Genomic DNA, 16,945 nt, shown 5'->3' on the forward strand with positions numbered 1-16,945 from the left:
TGGACACTACCACGGCGGTCATTCAAAAACACAGGTTGGAAATGTCCAACCTCCAAAATCATTCGTTGAACTGTCTTAAGATAGGGCATGACGACTAATTATAAATGTGGTTAGAATCTGGTTGTTGAAGCCGATGAGGATATTCTGAGCGCCCACGCCATACCTAATCCCAGCTGTCTCCGTCCCAAGCCGCAGATGGAACATGAATCCCAGTGGATCAATGAGCCCGCTGGCCACCTACATATGTTTGTAGCGGATTATGTATGTATATGTGTATACACCTCCTCGTGTGTCTCTTAATTTTCGTGACAATATTGGTCAATTGGATGGAGTCATGTAGGTAGACGTACGTGTCTCTGATTCCTGAATGGATAAAACGGACCTCTGCAACATTGTTTCAAGGTTACGTTACCGAATTGAAGTTAATTCTCGAGGAGCTTTTCAGCCTTCTCCTCGATGTACGCATATCCGGAAGGACGGCGGAGAAAGGTTCGTACTCTGGCCCGCCAAGCGTGGGTCGGACGTCGGTTCCTGCACGTGGGCGCTGAGGCATTTCACCTGCCAAAATTCGAGTCGGTGTCCAAAAGAGGAAATATCCCAATTGAGGAATTGTTTGACAGACGTTTGTCATCGGAAAGAAGTGTTGAGACTTTGTGTTGATTTCGTTGCAACCAACAGCTAACAACACACAACCTTCAGTTATAACAGCAATGCGGACTTATGTCATGACCGTGAATCAGATTGCATATAACGCATAATATTCCCACGAAGGGTTTATTTAATAAAAGACTATTCCAAAATATGGATTAGTGAACTAGTTGGACTCTTTTTAAAAGTATATTTAAAAGTCGAAATAAATATAGGATTACCTGCCATACAGTATTTGCTCTGCGGGATTATTGGGGAGTAGAATTGTTTTGTCGATGTAGATATCAAAGATCCCACCACGGCTCTAACAAGACTAGAGAATAATATCAAGGCCGGTTACAATTGAAGCAGAACTGATATATTACATAGTAAAGCCATAGTTCATGTACCTAGCAATGAGGAGGGTGGTGTTGATCAAAGCAAGCAATGCACATGTAGCAACATCTTTTTTCTTTCTTGTCGTCGACAGTCGCGTCTTTTCCTCCTCCTAACGTCTTCACCAACACTCACGACGCATTTTTCACCTTCCACCTCCTCACATCAACCGCACATCTCGTCTCCATTTCTCATACCCTCAAAATATTCCGTCTACCAACCGATAAACCGTCTTTCTATCCATAGATAAACTCGAAAGAGCTTAGTAAGTGAATTCCTGGGAAATGGGCTGACTATGCCTCTCCTTGTGACGTTTGGGAAGGAGACCAGACTGACTCTTGGAGCACCAATGATAACCATTGATTTTTACGTATATAGGCATCGCAAAAATGTAAGTTGAGTGACCTCCCAGCTTGGTCTCGTATTGCAGACGCGACTCCTAGCTATAGGCTTCGATACAAGAAGATGTACCACCCAATAGCGAAGTACTGAGTCTAAATATAATTTAGGAATCACTCACGCCATGGTTCACGAACCCAATTCCAGGGAAGTCCAGGACGTGGACGAACTGGGGGTTCAACTCCAGCCCGAAACAACTCACAAAACCAAAACCAAAACCAAAATCAACAGCTGCGCAGCCTAGACAACTTGGGCCCACCCCGCGTCACCGTTTATTGGCGTGCGGCTCCTCCCCGTTCCCTCTTCACTGGGGGTCCTATCCCAGGCACCAATGCCCGACAAGGACAAGAGAGGTCCGACTACCAAGTCATCGTCAATACCTCTTACCCACGCTGTCACGACCCTCATGCTATTGTATTCCACAGTGTCTACGGAGAACGTGGTGCTCACATTGAACATAGTGAGCTATACGGAACTCCTAACCCCTACTACGCCTATGACTGCCAATTTGTTCAGATGCTGGCAGATTACGCCTTCTTTCGTGACGGGGTAAACCGAGAAGACTATCACCCGACTCTCACTAGTGACAACAATCTCGTTGCCGAAGGTAATTAATACATTCCGTTCACTTTTTTGTACTGGTTTGCCTAGAGACGAGTTTAGATGTCGCACTGAGGAACCTAACTGACTCATAAAACTTGTCCCAACATGCAGGCCCACCATTCAAAAGTATCTACCTCGAAAACAGGACCGGCCACAGAATGTACATTCAACAACTGCAGGCCACTGGAGATCGAAATGAGTACTATGTTGGTGTCGCCGTCATCCCACCAGGCACAAAGCACAGGATTGTCAAAATCCGAAACGCCACCATCCAACTCGAGTATACTTGGGAGTCCGTTCGCACCCGAACCACATACGCAGCCTTGATCAAATGCCCTAATGAGGCTGCCCTCTCCTCTGGAAGACTTCCAGATTGTCTACTCAATCAAACTCCCGATAGGCCTTACGGGTTGGTCATTTCGGGTACTGAGGATGGTGGCTTCAAATTTCTTTTCCACCGTAGTGGCAGCGATTATTGGTGATAACACTCTAGAATTTACAGTAAGTGTAGCTTACTTATGTATTGTCGATCATGTTTCTTACATAAGGAAAATAGCATTCGCGATAGAGAGCATAATAGTGCTTGAGCAGCTAATATTGGAAAGGCCCCCGATAAGAATACTTTCCTTGTGGTTGTACCACTACACTGCACAAGTCGTTTCATTTTCCTTCTCGGAAAATTCTTTTTTTGGTTCCTTTAACTCTTCTACTCTAAATTTTCTACTCAAACGCACTGGGAACTTCTTTTTTTTATCGGGATACAACAGCGATTTCTCTTTTCTACGAATATTCATGTTAGCATTGTTTAGTGGCAATTACTGTGTACGTTAACAAGCACGAACACTAATCAATGTCAAAAATTTTAATTACTTTAACGTTCCAAGCTTTCATTTGTTCTTCTGCAGGATAGAACTCACTATGGGTGCTAAGCCCCAGATTTAAACTCGATCTAGCTAGATGTCATGAGGTGTGGTTATATACTCCGCGTATCCGTCTCCATATAGCACTTCTACATTGACGCTGTTCAACGTCCCGAGCTCTTATAACAATTGCGTAATATCGAAAAGAATAGAAGTGCCAAAGTGCCAGACCACAATTATCCCCGAAAAATATTTTAATACCTCGAGATCTCCAAACTTCACTATAGCCATGGCACTTCTAACGATTAATGGACATTCGTATTTTGCAACAGGTAAGCTGTGTTGCTTCACCAATTCCAAATCTCGAATATCAAATGGGGCTAGTATGGCTGGGCAGGGGCTGGGCAGATATCGGCTGAAAGCACGTCGCGTCCGCCCGTCGACGACCAATTTAATTTATCAATTATACGCCTTCTGGGGTATATATCCTTACTTTTATCCCAATTAAATTCCCTATCGATTGTTGGAACTCCGATTCTATATGTATACCTTGCACCAGTACAGTGAACCGAGTAACATGGTGTCGAAAAACATATGGATTCTACCAGATGAAGTCGTTGGACGAATCTTGAATTACGTTGGTACCCTTTCTCCCCCAAAAGTTTACCAGATTCCCAGATTTCTAACTCGAGGAGAAAAATTCATCTGAGACAAAAAACAGCTTCCAATTGACAATGGCCTGAAAAGCTTTGCTCAAACCTGTTCTGTAGCCTTAAAGCTTGCCTCACCACTCCTATACCGCACAATAAGTTTGGAACTCGAAGGTGCAGAAGTTGCACCAGACGAAGATGGTGATTTCGTCTACAATAGCAAATATCAGGATGTAGAGTTACGAACCGTTGAAGCGGTTTTGGAGACTTCTGCGCGAACATTGGCGAATACGAGGGTCCTGGATGTTTATAGTCCGCGGTTTTTGCCACATGGACATATGACGTTGGGACTTACGGATGCTAGGATCAGGAGAGATAACTTCATGATTAGGAGTGTGGTGAGGAGGCTGGGAGAGGTTGATTGTTTGAGGATTATCAAGTACGAAATTTTCGGAGGAAATGCAATCTATCACTTGCTAATTGGGCTTATCAAATTAGAATCCCTTCCCATATCCAACTTTCGTTGAGATCTTTGGACTTCATTCTGCGCTCGCTTCCAAGTTTGCGATTGCTAAAGGCCGGAAATATTTCAGTGGCGGATCCTACCGATCCTGAAGCGAGCGTGGCACATGCAAAGCCGGAATATGGTAAACCGGTGAACCTCAATTGGCTCGAGCTTGCGAAGTTTGATACACAAGCTATTCCGGTGATCCTACAAACCCTTAGACGTATGGGCCAGTCCCTTCGAGGGCTCAACATCCAGCCTGTATCAGGCCGAGACGGCCATGACTGGAAAACCGAAAATGAAGATGGTCTCCAAAAGTTCATCACTCAAAATAGAGAATTTGATTTCAAAAAGGGGCCCGATACAATAGTCCAAGAAATGAGAGAAGAAAATCGGAAGATCAGCCTTCCCGCTTTGGAAGAGTTATGGATAGCGGCGATGGATGATTATCAAGACATGACAGATATCATCGGCCACCTGATCATCGACTGCAAAAAACTCACCCATGTCAGACTCGAATTTTGTTTTTCGCCAGAGAACGTACTTCGCGGGCTTGCAGAGCTGAATGCTCCTAGACTCCATTGTCTCCGGATGTTGAAATGTTCTTGGGATAATGATCTACAACCAACGCCCCTAGACGAAGTATTACCGAAGTTGGCGCCGTTAAAAACGCTAGTTTTGTCAAATCTAAATAATTGGGATATGAGAACTGTGTTTTCACACCGATTATCGTTGAAACAACTTTGGTTGCAGTGCCATGCGTCTGAGCAAAAGTGTCAATCGCATTTCAGCTGCCATATGACGGCTGATCTTTTCAGCGAAGGGCCCAAATATCAGTTTACTTCTCAAAATTGGCCTTGTTTGGAGGAGTTGGCAGTTCAATACGTGGCCTGGGAGAAGGTACGAAAATCAAGACATATGCCTTTATTCAGAATCGGAACCTAATTAATGGTTAACTCAAATTATATAGATCCCAATGATGCACACCCTCAAAGCTCTCCGCCTCCTCTCGGACCTCAACTTCAAATCCGACTGCGAAACCATCGAATCCTACACTCTCAAGATGCGCGCTTATGTCTCTCAACTTTGGGAAACCAGTCTTCTCCAACATAACACGATACCTGCACTGGAACTCATGATCGGAACCTTTGACGGAACAGAAGTCTACTTTATTATCACGTCCCAAGATTCCAAACCTTTAATAACGGTGTATCCTGAAAAGGAATTTTTGAAGGTCTTTGGAGTGAAACCCATGCCGTTTCTGCTAGACAACTGTGAGGACGGGGAAACAGGAAGGGTTTTCGATAATAGATATTGGCATGAATATATTAGGTCTTCTTCCAGGCAGAATATTAATGAGACGTTTATGGAGGATAGTGCCAGTCATAAGTGGGATTTGTTTTAGAAAGAGTTTCACCGGACCCGCTTGAAAAGGCAGTGTGTATGAGACGTACAACTTTGATCAGTAAATATATATAATCAACTAGGAGATATCCTCAGATGCAGAGCTAGTAACATAGGTCTAGCGAGTAACTCGTATCAGAGAGTCACGAATCAAATGGAAATATATTAATACTGCATTCGTGTGTTGTCTAATGCTTTGCAACATGCTAGCGCTAGCTTAGGAACTTTCGCAGTCAGCGAGCCACGCCGACGCCAACTGTGCAGCACTAGCTGCAGCTACAGCTACTTGCACGCGAAGCCATTAGCTCCCAGCGCAGGCAGTGCCCCGCGCGAAGTTCTACATGACTCTTAATACTCGAACCCCAAGGAGTTAGTATCTAGGGCTGGGGTATAAAACCGGAGACACAAACCTTTTGTGGATGAAATCGTGGGTTCTATGGATCTAACAATATAGTTAGTGGACATACCATTGCGAACCAAACCCTACAATTTCAATCGACGGTGCGGTGGTCTAGGTCCTATCACGAACTTTGAAGATGGAAGAAATAGATTTCAGAGTCCAGAAAGAGCAAAGCTCGAACCAACGATCAACCCTTTTGCAGGTCCCGGCGGAGGTTCTTGAAGATATAATAGAATATGTGAGTTGTGCGAGTCAATGTATTGGTTTAAAACTAGACCACTATACACCTACAAAACCCAAGTAGAGTATCTTTGCGATGTTTTTAAATTATAGATTCTGTCTAATCAACTACTAATAAGCCGATGTACATCTGTCGTAGATACCAAAGGAATCCCTTTCACCCCTCTCACAAACTTGCAAAATCTTTTATAATCTCGTAACGCCCACCTTCTATCCCCGAACGCTAAAGCTATTCATCTTGCGACCCGAGTATGACTGGAGGAATGGTCATCATCATTTTACGTACCCCGCCAAACGCTGCGAACAGGGATATCTCGATGATCAAAAATCAGAGAAAATCCTAAATGCGCCCGCCGGGTGGTTGAAACACGTCAAGGAGTTTATCGTTGTGGATTCAGCACACAGATATGATGATGTTTGTTGGAAGAGGAAGCATAAGGGGCTTAAGAGGCCAGATGAAGTTGTTTTGACGATGATTTTGAAGAGGTTAGGGATGTTGGCGAAGGGCTTGAAAAGAGTGCTGTAAGTCTCAATTCTGCTGGATTTGATGGCAAGTTAAAGTACTTGTCTCGTACCCAGCCCCACGCAAAAAAATCTTAAAGTACCCTATACTAAGATTTCTAACCACTCGTCCACGTAATAATATATAGCATCCCTCGTGATATTCCTTTGAGAATGTTCGTCACGATTCTCGAGTCGATCCCAAATCTCTGCGTACTGGAAGCCGTGATCGAACCCCGCACTTTCTACCGCGAATCTAGGGACCGTCTCCCTTACAAGTCTTTACTAACCACAGTCACTTCCCTAAACCTCGAACGACTGAAGTTCGGTTTCTCAGGCGAAAAAATCGTAACCGGAATGTTTCGAATACTGGAACGGTGTTGCAGTACCCTACGGAGCTTGGAAATCTCTGTTACGTTTTATGACAAGGTAGATTTCAAGGGTTTAGAAAATAGTGGCGACGAAGGACCTGACTACAAGAAGCCGAAATTGAAGTTTCCCGCCCTCGAGAAGTTAAAAATTGACATGAATGGCGACGGTTCATTCGCAGACTGGTTACTTCATTTATCAACAGACTTCCGAAAACTTTCATCATTAGCAATCCACGCTGGTCAAGATACCCAAGAGGTAGTAAAATACCTAATATCAAACGGCGCGCCGATCCACTCCCTTCAACTTACCGATCGCGACTTCCCTGAAAAAGCCAACTCCGTAAATCTAGAAGACGACGAAAGAGGAGTTATCACGCTCCTAGAAACAATAGGCCATCTAGATACATTGCAACTATGGTCATTTGACGGCTGGGATTTGAAAACGGTGTACGATATGCATAGACATACATTGAAAAGGCTATGGCTCAATTGCCATATATCTCACAATCTTGAACAAGGACAGACGTGTGCTGTTGAGGATATCATATTTAGGGCTGAAATTGATAGGTATACGTTTACGACTGAGAATTGGCCGTTCTTGGAGGAACTTACGATGCCATGGCTTGGGATTGATAAGGTCGGTTTAAGTCAATCGAACATACTTTCAGTTTCAAGATTCTAAAAATGTGTCTGTGACCAAATAGCTTCCACTTCACTCAGGTCTCCGCGTCCTCCGCCTTGAACACCTCCACACGAAATCCACCCCTCGAGAGACCTATAAATCTCTTCTGGAACCATACATCACCAGCCTTCTCAAATATGCCGCACCAACAAAGCCAAAACTCGAAGTAATAGTGATCATGCCAAACACATATAACAGGGGTTATGAGGGCCATGATATGACATATTTATCTATGGATTATAATGAAAACGGAGAAGCCGTTATTAAGACTATGAATTACATGGTCGATATATTGAAGAAGCACAAGTGGTCGTATTTGTTTCAAGAGAAGACTTTGGCCCGGTTGTGGGATGATAGAGGGATTTGGGATTTACACAGCGGGAACTATTATGAGGGGTCCAGTTAAGTAACTCAGTCGTTTCTGGCGATCTTGTGAAATGCCAAAGAGGTTTTTGAATATCCTTTAGACAACGAAACGCGCATGCGACTTCTTAAATGCTACTCTTACAAATGACAAATTCTAATTCTGTTGATCCCCTTGTCCCGTAACCAGTCCCAGTCAAGAAAAAGTACAGGGTGGTCCTCTCTTGATGACTATTCCTGTCAGTACTGTTTTGTAACTTGAGTGTACTTCAGCCCCTGTCCTGTAGGCCTGACGGAGTTTCGGGAAATGTGTGTTGACATCTACAATACAACAATCTCGCGCCAAGCCTCTACCGAGTCGCGCCAAGCCCTGCTCTCTCATACCTCGAAGCTCGCGAAACCTCGTCGACATCATTCTTCGGATTCTCACTCTCTTGGTAGTAAATCTCAAAAACTCATCCTACAACCATCCGTCGTATACGATACTAAAAAAACGAAATGAGTGGCAAACTAAAGCGCAAAGGTATCGATAATACCAAAGATGACGACCTCATCATCGAATCCCCATTCGTGGATCCAAACGATCCCATGGCCGCCTTTCTACCAAAATCCTTTGGAAAGCAGGCGATCGCTAAATCCGCGCCACAGCACGATAAAACGAAGCGAGTTGATAAAGTTGCTTCTCCGCCAAAATCGCTACCCCGGGAGGATAACGAGGACAACAATAGACCGTCAAGCAAAGTATACGATGATGACTCCGATGACGATGACGATTCAGACGACTCCGATGAAGAAGAAGAGTACCCGACAAGCCACGAACTCATCATAAAAGATCATACAAAGACCGTTACTTCAGTTTCCCTGGATCCATCCGGCATGAGGATGATAACCTCGTCTCACGACTCGATCCTAAAATTCTACGATTTCACAGGAATGGCCTCGAACCATTTACATTCCTTCAAATCCATTGAGCCTCGTGAGGGTCATTTATTACATCACTCCGAATTCAGTATCACCGGTGAAAATGTCTTGGTTATACCAGCATGTGCTCAGGCAAAGGTGTTCGATAGAGACGGATATGAAGTTGTCGAGTTCGTGAAGGGAGACCAGTATCTTAGGGATATGAATAATACGAAAGGTCACGTTTCTGAGGTTCTTAGTGGGACATGGCATCCAACCGATAGAAACCTATTGGTGACATGCAGCTCAGATTCAACGGTTAGGATATGGGATGTTAACCAAAAGAGGCAACAGAAAGAGGTTATTGTTGTTAAGTCTAGAACAGCAAAAGGTGGGAGGACAAGGGTTATGTGTGTGAAATGGGATGATCCGACTCAAGGTGGGAAGAAGTTGTTGGCGGCTGGAAGCCAAGATGGCGGATTGACGTTGTGGGGAGGAGATGGGCCATTTAATAGGCCTATGGCGGCTGTGGAGGGGGCACATGAGAAGGAGGTAGGCGTCTCCGGGGTAGCATTCTCACAGGATGGGAATTTGATGATTAGTAGAGGCTTGGATGGGACTGTGAAGTGTAAGTTTCTATACCATTACTCTATAACCCTCGAGGACTTTGATGCTAATAATACTGTATAAAATAGCATGGGACACCCGTAAATTCAAAAAGCCAATCATGACGAGGACCGACCTCCCCAGCAATTCTCAAAACACCACAATCACCTTCTCCCCGGACTCTTCAACTGTTTTGACCTCCGACTCCCTCGGAAATCTCCATTTCCTCTCCCCAGCGACCCTTCGCTCCGAAAAGACACTCCAAGTAACACCTGAAGTACCCTTAATAGCTTCCCTCTGGCACCCCCGTCTCAATCAAATCTTTACAACCTCCACCGACTCCACCGTCAAAATCCTCTACTCTCCAACAACCTCTATCCGCGGAGCACTGACAATCCTTTCTAATCCCCTCAAAAAGCGCCACATCGATGATGACCCTTCACTAACAACCGACATCGCCACGGGAATGAATGCCGACGCCATATACCTTCCCAACGCCGTCCTACCCTCAAAAACTAAGTCTTTGGCACAGGCAAACGCAATAGCTAATGCCTATAAGCCGTTTAAGCCGCATACTACGCCATTTGCAAAGAGTACACCGGATGAAGAGCATATCAGGAAGAATGTCGCTTTGAGTGGCATGAGAGACGAGGATCCAAGAGAGGCTTTGCTGAGGTACGCGGAGAAGGCGAAGAATGATCCGATGTTTACAGGGGCATGGAGGGAGACTCAACCGGTTACTATTTATAGTAATGAGCGGGAGGAGGAAGAAGAAGAGGAGGAGGAGAGAAGTAAACGACAGAAGAGGTATTAATGCCTTGATCTGGGCACGCATTAGGGTGGATTTGTAAGATATCATTTAGAGCTATTCGGGGCTCTGAGAACGAGACGGGTTTATGCATTATGAAATTTTAGACTGTATCTAGTGGTATATTGGGAGCATTTTATTTTATCCAATCGTCATTTTATTGAATTGATATTAGCTTCGAAGCTAACAATTGAGAAGAGCAAACTTCCTATGCCAATCAACCTATGCTAATCAACCTAGATATAAGTTGCGCCGAAATGCTCGAATCCTTATCCATCTAATTAAAACCCATAACGCCGTAGGTCAAAGCAAAAAAAAAAAAAAAACAAATCAAAAATTGGAAAGAAGATTATGGATTCATCTTAGAGAACCCCCAAACATATCATCTTCCGTTTTCCTCTTCTTCTCTGGTGGCGGGACTTCCTCGGCCTGTTTCTTTGGCTGTTGTGGAGCATCATTCCCAATCCCAATTGGTGACCCCGCGCCCAAAAACTTTTGAGGATTTTGGCAACGATGAAGCTTTTTATCAATTCTTTTAAGCACATCAACCGGTATCTTTTCATACTCTTGCGCCTTCAGCATCATCTCCGCACACGCAGCAACAGCTGGAATCAACTTTGGTGCCAAAGTTGGTGGTTTTGGAGCTTCAGCTGCAGATTCCTCTTCTGTTGCCTTATCCTTTCCTTTCCTTTCCTTCTTTTTCTTCTTAATAGGCCGTCCCATTGTTGAGTTCTCGCCAAATCGCCATTCGATGTATGCTTCTGCTAGCTCTTTATCTGCTAACCATAATGCCCCGAGGAAGATTTGTGGAGGGGTGTAGTGGTAATAGACGTCCGAGACCAACGCTTCTTTTGTGAGGTAACCTTTCATTCTTCCGGCAGCATCTGTTACTCGTCTTGATGGGTTCTGGCCTAGTTTTTCCCTTAAAGTCTGTAGCCCCGAATCGGTACTATTTGACCCCAAAGCGGTCAATAGCTCCATTATCCCTCCATCAGCCCCTCTCAACGGATGTCTGATCTCAAAATCCCAACCAATCCCTCCGGCGACCTTGAACTCGTATTTTAGAACGGCCTCTGGCGTCAACTTCGGTATTCTCTTACAAAACTCCGCAGTGGAGAGGTAGTTATTTTCGGTCTTAGTCGCAAGGAATAGGATTGTTGTTAACAGATGCTTCGGATGGTATGAATGTACGGAATGGTGAAGATGGAAACGTGAGAGGAAGATGCAGGCTGTAGCTTTAACGGACGATGGGAAGGAGAAGATGTCGGACATGGCCATCAGGCGCAGCATGTAGTAGTTCACCAAGGTGAGTTCCTCGGAAGGAGAGAGGGGTTCCGGGTCCGGAATCGTAGAAGGGTCTGCGGGGATCGGTGTTGGAGTGTTGTTATTCGATGGGATTGGAGTGGTTGCGAGGGGAGTGTTTGTGGAGGAGGAGGCTTCGACACGAGCGCGTTTCCAACCACGCTTGATGGAGCGAACACCGGCGGCATTGGTGGCGGAACGGAGGTTTGAGAGCGTTGTGGGGCCGAAAGACCAGGTCTTGCATTGGGTCGTTGTGGTGTAGAGCTGGTCTTCCATGGTTGCTGGGTGATGATGGGGTTGGGTGGGAAATAATTGATGTCGGTTGGAGTCTGCGGGTTGAGGTTGTTTGTGTGTTGCGGTGGAAGAGCGAACCTTGGATACAAAGGGGAGTTACGGCGGTGTGGTGGCCATATATGGTACCATATGGTGTAAATCCTGTGTTAGAGCTTCGAGGCCGATTGATACTGCTCTCGAGCTTGGTTTTGGACTAGAAAAGAATGTGGGGCGATGGCCTTTGTTCGCGTTTCGATCAAGTAGTTCACGTCGCCTGCGCTAGGAGTGGTTTGTTAGGAGTTAAGTGGATTGTTGAACTTGAACCGATATCGACGCAGCTGGATCCTGGACGGTTTGTTTAAGCTGACCAACGCGTTGACATTCACAAAATGACACACGTGCCGACATATATTCTGCATCCGGGGCATCCTTGCTTCGACTCGTATTATTTCAGGATTGATACATAAGAAACCTTTTGCTCTACGCCATAATAAAATTGTCTTCCAGTAAAGTAGATTGAGCATGCTTATGCGTTCGTCTACCGGGTCTATTGATCCGATCATCCGAATTTCTAATCATGTTAGTATTATTATTATCTTACATCTATCATGCATCGACCCTCATATTATAATTCTATCATTGAAGACCGTATTTGCACGTAAGCACAAGGTCTTGAATTCTATACCGGTATCGGGGCATTTTCCTCTTATTATATTAGCTGTCAAGTGTTTTAAAGGTATCTACAAGGTAATATAATAGTATACAAATTTTCAACTACTAAATTCTCAATTACACCATCGATCCGATATAAATTTCCCAGGCTTGTTCCTTGATCCAATCCTTGTACGACCGTCTATCGACAAACCATCAATTGCCACTAATTTAAAGCAGGAATGTCTCGATTCTGCAGAGTGACAACATGCATGGATATCCCTTATCTGATATCGCTTGTAAAAAATTGACAAAGCCACTAACTAGGCCCACGGGCTGACGGGTAAGCAGCCATCAATATTTTAAGAATTTAACGGGGTATTATCTAATGCCTGATTTTTAATGCGGACATTTATGAATTTTTAAGTTTCCTGTTTTCAAGGACTGTGGGATTCCAAATGCGGGACGGAATTGTGCATAATTGTCAATTATTTGTACTACCGCATAGCCCATAGGCGCCTTTATGCCTCCTTAGACAAAACAAGCTTGCTGCAGTAGTTGGTTGCTGAACCTCCAATTGCCATTTGATAAAAAGGACGACTGGGCATCTAATTCCCCCCGTTTTATCCGAAACACGATTGAAGCAACGGTTGTTGCCATTTGTAAGTATTGGCCACTGGAACCCGTTAATGCTATATAACCGTTTATTAAGAGCCTCATTTCCCGCCCGTGCGCAGGCACTCACGTACGCACGTCCGCACATAGCATATTAGAAATGCCGGTATTTGAGGACACCGGATGTCAGCATTTGAATTATTCCAAGAAAACTATATCCACGATAGATGTGAGGAACATGAAAACTTGATCCTCCTTCCTACTCTGTAGTACTTTCCCTATGGACTCGAACCCGAATAGAAAGATACGGCCTCTGCGAATTAGCGAATTTCTCCATGTATAAAAAATTTACCGATTCGATTGAAAAGGTTTATAAACCCCAGCAAATGGCAAGAGACGACGGCGACCTACCCGAAGCAGTACCAGTAGCGAGTACACTACCGCAAACCTACCAAGGAGACCACGATTTACCGCAGGTGGTGGAAACCACAACACCACAGAAATGGCGACATCCACAGTTTGCGGAGGGTTCGTATACGCCGTCGCCGCCGTTTATACCGCCACTTGAAGATAAAAGAATATTGGGATTACGGCGGACGACATTTTTTCTATCACTCGCGTTGGCGGTTTTGATTGTTTTCGGTATTGCTTTAGGGGCAGGGTTGGGCGTTGGATTAAAGAAAGGCGATAGCAACAGTAGTAGCAATGCGAATAGTAGTGGAGCAGTACGATATTTCCGATTCTCCTTGTTTAACTTCAATTATTGATTTAAATTTTGAGAGTTTTTCTAATTAATTTTTAAATTTTGACAGCAAACATCTTCTATAACATCCTCACCGCCGTCAACATCTACTACTTCGACTACCAGCTCGACTACAACCACAGCGTGCGACCCCTTACGAACAGCTGCAGTCACAAATGGTGGATTCGAAGCCGGTGTCGAAGCATCCGACATTCGTCCGTGGTATATTCCCGATCTTGTCGCACCAGCAACTTACGAAATCCTCAACGTCAACGGCAGCAATGTCTTCCATGCGATCTGTAATTCAGATCTAGAACATGGAGCATACACAAAAATAAAACTTGCGCAACAATTGCGAACTTGCCCAGATACGGACTACAATTATGAATTCCGCTATAATTTTCTTCCGGGAAGAAATCAAAACGCTTATATCGTGTTCTTCATCGACGGAGAGGAGATAGCTAATATCAGAGCCGGGCCGAATGATTGGGTTACTCGTAGAGGGAACTTTACGTCGAAGAGAGGTGGGAATTCGACGCTTTTACAACTGGATTTTGCACCGGTGGCTTTTGATTCGCAGGAGTTTTTTGTAGATGATTTCGAGGTTACACCGGCTTAGCTTTTTATCAGTCTCGGTGCCAGGATTGTCCCCTTTTTCACTTGATATCCTCTCGAAACTTTTGGTTTCATGCTTTTTTGTTTTATTCTCTTGCATTATGTCCCCTTGAGATCTAAAATTCCGTCATGTTCAAGTTTACGGCGTATATTAAAATATATTTCTTTATCTGCATGCAAGTTCAACCGGAGACGTCTCCGTTTGAGACGCCCCCCCGTATATATATAATGCTAAATTAATTATAGACTGAAGTATTTACTCAATTGCAAAGCCCAATGCAAGATCGATGCTGGGTAAATGCAAATAGTTCAAATCGCACAACCCGACCTTAGACTTAGTTAGAACCCATGATTGCAAGAACCTCGTCAGTTTTCAATTCAATATCTCCAATCATCATTAACATCTCCGCCATCTCAGACGCGTCAAGTCTCTCTTCGAGTTGTGATCTCCCTTCCCTAAATTTTTTGACTATGGTCTCTAGGTTCTGAGAGAGATCACCTCTTGTAGCCGCATACCCCAGACCCTGCATATCCACGCCCAGCTCTCGAATTTTTCTCTCCCCAATTGATATGGATTCTTTAGCAGCTACGATCTTTTCCACATGTTTGTAAACGCTTCCATGCAATAACGCCGACTTTTCAGCCAGAAGGTTAACTTTAGGCTTTAGACTGTCGAACTGCTTTAGGTCGATCTTTAAACTGGGAACCTTAACAATCAAATCTGCAATTTCACCCTCGAGACGCTTTATGTAGTCAATCGTGTTCTGGATATTCCTCTTCGTAGCGTCTATCTCATCACTTAAGCTTCTGACAATACCATTCTTGCATTAGCATTGTATCGTGCTATACATCCTTCGATGATATTAACTAGTTTTGGATAAGAGAAACCTACGAAGCATTAACTCCGTTCGTAATAGCCATGCCCCCGCCCGCCACCCACATACCCATGGCCAGAATTGGAAATGCTGCTCCAACCACGAGGCCCAGACCTGCAATAACGCCGCCACCGACACTTCTCTATATATGGTCACATCGTTAGAATAATATATTCTAGATAGCAATGGTGTATATGTACATACTCCAACCATAGATCCGCGTTCTTGACTAAGCCGGGGTAGAAATTTCTCCATATCACCGATGTCGCTCTCTAGTTGCGTTTTCCTGTTTATTGCATTTTCTTTTTCTCTGACCGAAACTTCTATTTCGTTTTCAGTTTGAGTGATTTGAAGTTCGATGTTTGACCGAGTATTGGATATCTTGCTACTTAAGATACTCATTCGAGTAGTGCCTTCTTCGACTGCCCTCTCCTGCTCTTTCATCAACTGCTCTCGACCTTCGACTAATCTAACCTCTAGCTGTTGAAATGATTGTCCCACCATTTTATTCAAGCTTACGATAGTATCTTCAGAGGTATCTATATCTTCTTCGACTGCAATATCTCCAGGCTCGACATTGCTGTATTGTTCCAGTAGTAAGGAATCAACCTCACAGATGCATTTGATAAAACGGAATAGATTAGCACTGATGCCTGCGAATTGGGATTTATATGCCGCTCCAAGCTCGCCTATTCGGGTCTGTTGCTCTTGCTCTAATTTGTGAACGTTGATTTCGAGTTGTTTAAACTCGTCTTCAAGTCCGAGAATCTGGATATGAAAATCAAAGGAAGACATCTTGAATTTTTTTGAATACACCTGATGCAAGCGTCTGTTGAGAACTGTTGTCCTCTAAAATTGTGTAGTTTAGATTAATAGCGTGAATGGAAATGAGTATAATTTTTGACGACATCAAAGATAGGCTATTGTACTGTTAGTGAGAATAGGCAGAGCTAGCTTATATATATAATCATGATTGATTCCACTATACAACGTTCCAGCTACCAGATGGGCGAAGTGGGTGTGTTCGAATATGCGCCTTCTCATCAATATCGAATCTGCATGCAGGGCCGGCCGCACGCCCAGCTCATACGCTCATACATGGCATAGCTAGTTCCCTAATATTAATGATCGCCGAAATACCCAGACCCAGAACCCGCGACCTGAAGACCTATCATAAGTGCATTCTGTTAATACTTCTTAAAGGTTGCTCGTTCTTAATTTAGTATAACCTCGCAGTCTGTAAATATGCCAAAAATCTCAGCTACTACATATATGTACTATACAATACAAGTGCGCAACTCCATGGCAGGTTCCTAGAATAGTAGCATGAAACCACATTTCAAAATGAGCCCAACTTCTGACTGTTGTGAAAAATACAGCCTCGGCGGTTGAAATTTCATGCTGATTAACACGCTGATAGAAACTTAAGCAAACATGTTGTACAAGGCTGCAGGTCTTTTAAAGCTTTAGGCCGTATCATATTCTTGACCGAACAATTTGCTTGATTATTTGATAACCATTGGTCGGCTGCGCCGTTGGCCCGCCGCCAGCACACAC

At 44.2% G+C, this 16,945-nt stretch overlaps 7 protein-coding genes across 7 annotated transcripts; 5 read left to right on the forward strand and 2 right to left on the reverse strand.

Moving 5' to 3' along the window:
• Positions 1-1,318: 1,318 nt before the first annotated feature.
• Positions 1,319-2,507, forward strand: AOL_s00079g393 (uncharacterized protein; the record flags this gene model as incomplete). Its single annotated transcript, XM_011124268.1, has 3 exons — positions 1,319-1,414; positions 1,570-2,029; positions 2,137-2,507. The coding sequence occupies 3 exons, from the start codon at positions 1,319-1,321 to the stop codon at positions 2,505-2,507; spliced, it is 927 nt and encodes a 308-aa protein (XP_011122570.1).
• A 955-nt stretch (positions 2,508-3,462) lies between these two features.
• AOL_s00079g394 (uncharacterized protein) lies at positions 3,463-5,445 on the forward strand (the record flags this gene model as incomplete). The annotated part of the gene is made up of 4 exons (XM_011124269.1): positions 3,463-3,526; positions 3,656-3,974; positions 4,034-4,940; positions 5,011-5,445. The coding sequence occupies 4 exons, from the start codon at positions 3,463-3,465 to the stop codon at positions 5,443-5,445; spliced, it is 1,725 nt and encodes a 574-aa protein (XP_011122571.1).
• Positions 5,446-5,980: 535 nt separating this feature from the next.
• On the forward strand, positions 5,981-8,044 carry AOL_s00079g395 (uncharacterized protein; the record flags this gene model as incomplete). The annotated part of the gene is made up of 4 exons (XM_011124270.1): positions 5,981-6,082; positions 6,224-6,606; positions 6,735-7,593; positions 7,661-8,044. The coding sequence occupies 4 exons, from the start codon at positions 5,981-5,983 to the stop codon at positions 8,042-8,044; spliced, it is 1,728 nt and encodes a 575-aa protein (XP_011122572.1).
• A 455-nt stretch (positions 8,045-8,499) lies between these two features.
• Positions 8,500-10,321, forward strand: AOL_s00079g396 (uncharacterized protein; the record flags this gene model as incomplete). The annotated part of the gene is made up of 2 exons (XM_011124271.1): positions 8,500-9,529; positions 9,597-10,321. The coding sequence occupies 2 exons, from the start codon at positions 8,500-8,502 to the stop codon at positions 10,319-10,321; spliced, it is 1,755 nt and encodes a 584-aa protein (XP_011122573.1).
• A 351-nt stretch (positions 10,322-10,672) lies between these two features.
• Positions 10,673-11,893, reverse strand: AOL_s00079g397 (uncharacterized protein; the record flags this gene model as incomplete). The annotated part of the gene is made up of 1 exon (XM_011124272.1): positions 10,673-11,893. One exon carries the CDS (start codon positions 11,891-11,893, stop codon positions 10,673-10,675), a length of 1,221 nt encoding a protein of 406 aa, XP_011122574.1.
• A 1,649-nt stretch (positions 11,894-13,542) lies between these two features.
• AOL_s00079g398 (uncharacterized protein) lies at positions 13,543-14,517 on the forward strand (the record flags this gene model as incomplete). The annotated part of the gene is made up of 2 exons (XM_011124273.1): positions 13,543-13,881; positions 13,969-14,517. The coding sequence occupies 2 exons, from the start codon at positions 13,543-13,545 to the stop codon at positions 14,515-14,517; spliced, it is 888 nt and encodes a 295-aa protein (XP_011122575.1).
• Positions 14,518-14,848: 331 nt separating this feature from the next.
• AOL_s00079g399 (uncharacterized protein) lies at positions 14,849-16,183 on the reverse strand (the record flags this gene model as incomplete). The annotated part of the gene is made up of 3 exons (XM_011124274.1): positions 14,849-15,320; positions 15,406-15,530; positions 15,593-16,183. 3 exons carry the CDS (start codon positions 16,181-16,183, stop codon positions 14,849-14,851), a joined length of 1,188 nt encoding a protein of 395 aa, XP_011122576.1.
• Between the last annotated feature and the right edge of the window lie 762 nt (positions 16,184-16,945).

The sequence above is a fragment of the Orbilia oligospora genome (genome assembly GCF_000225545.1).
Source record: "Orbilia oligospora ATCC 24927 unplaced genomic scaffold scaffold00079, whole genome shotgun sequence".
NCBI lineage: Eukaryota > Fungi > Ascomycota > Orbiliomycetes > Orbiliales > Orbiliaceae > Orbilia > Orbilia oligospora.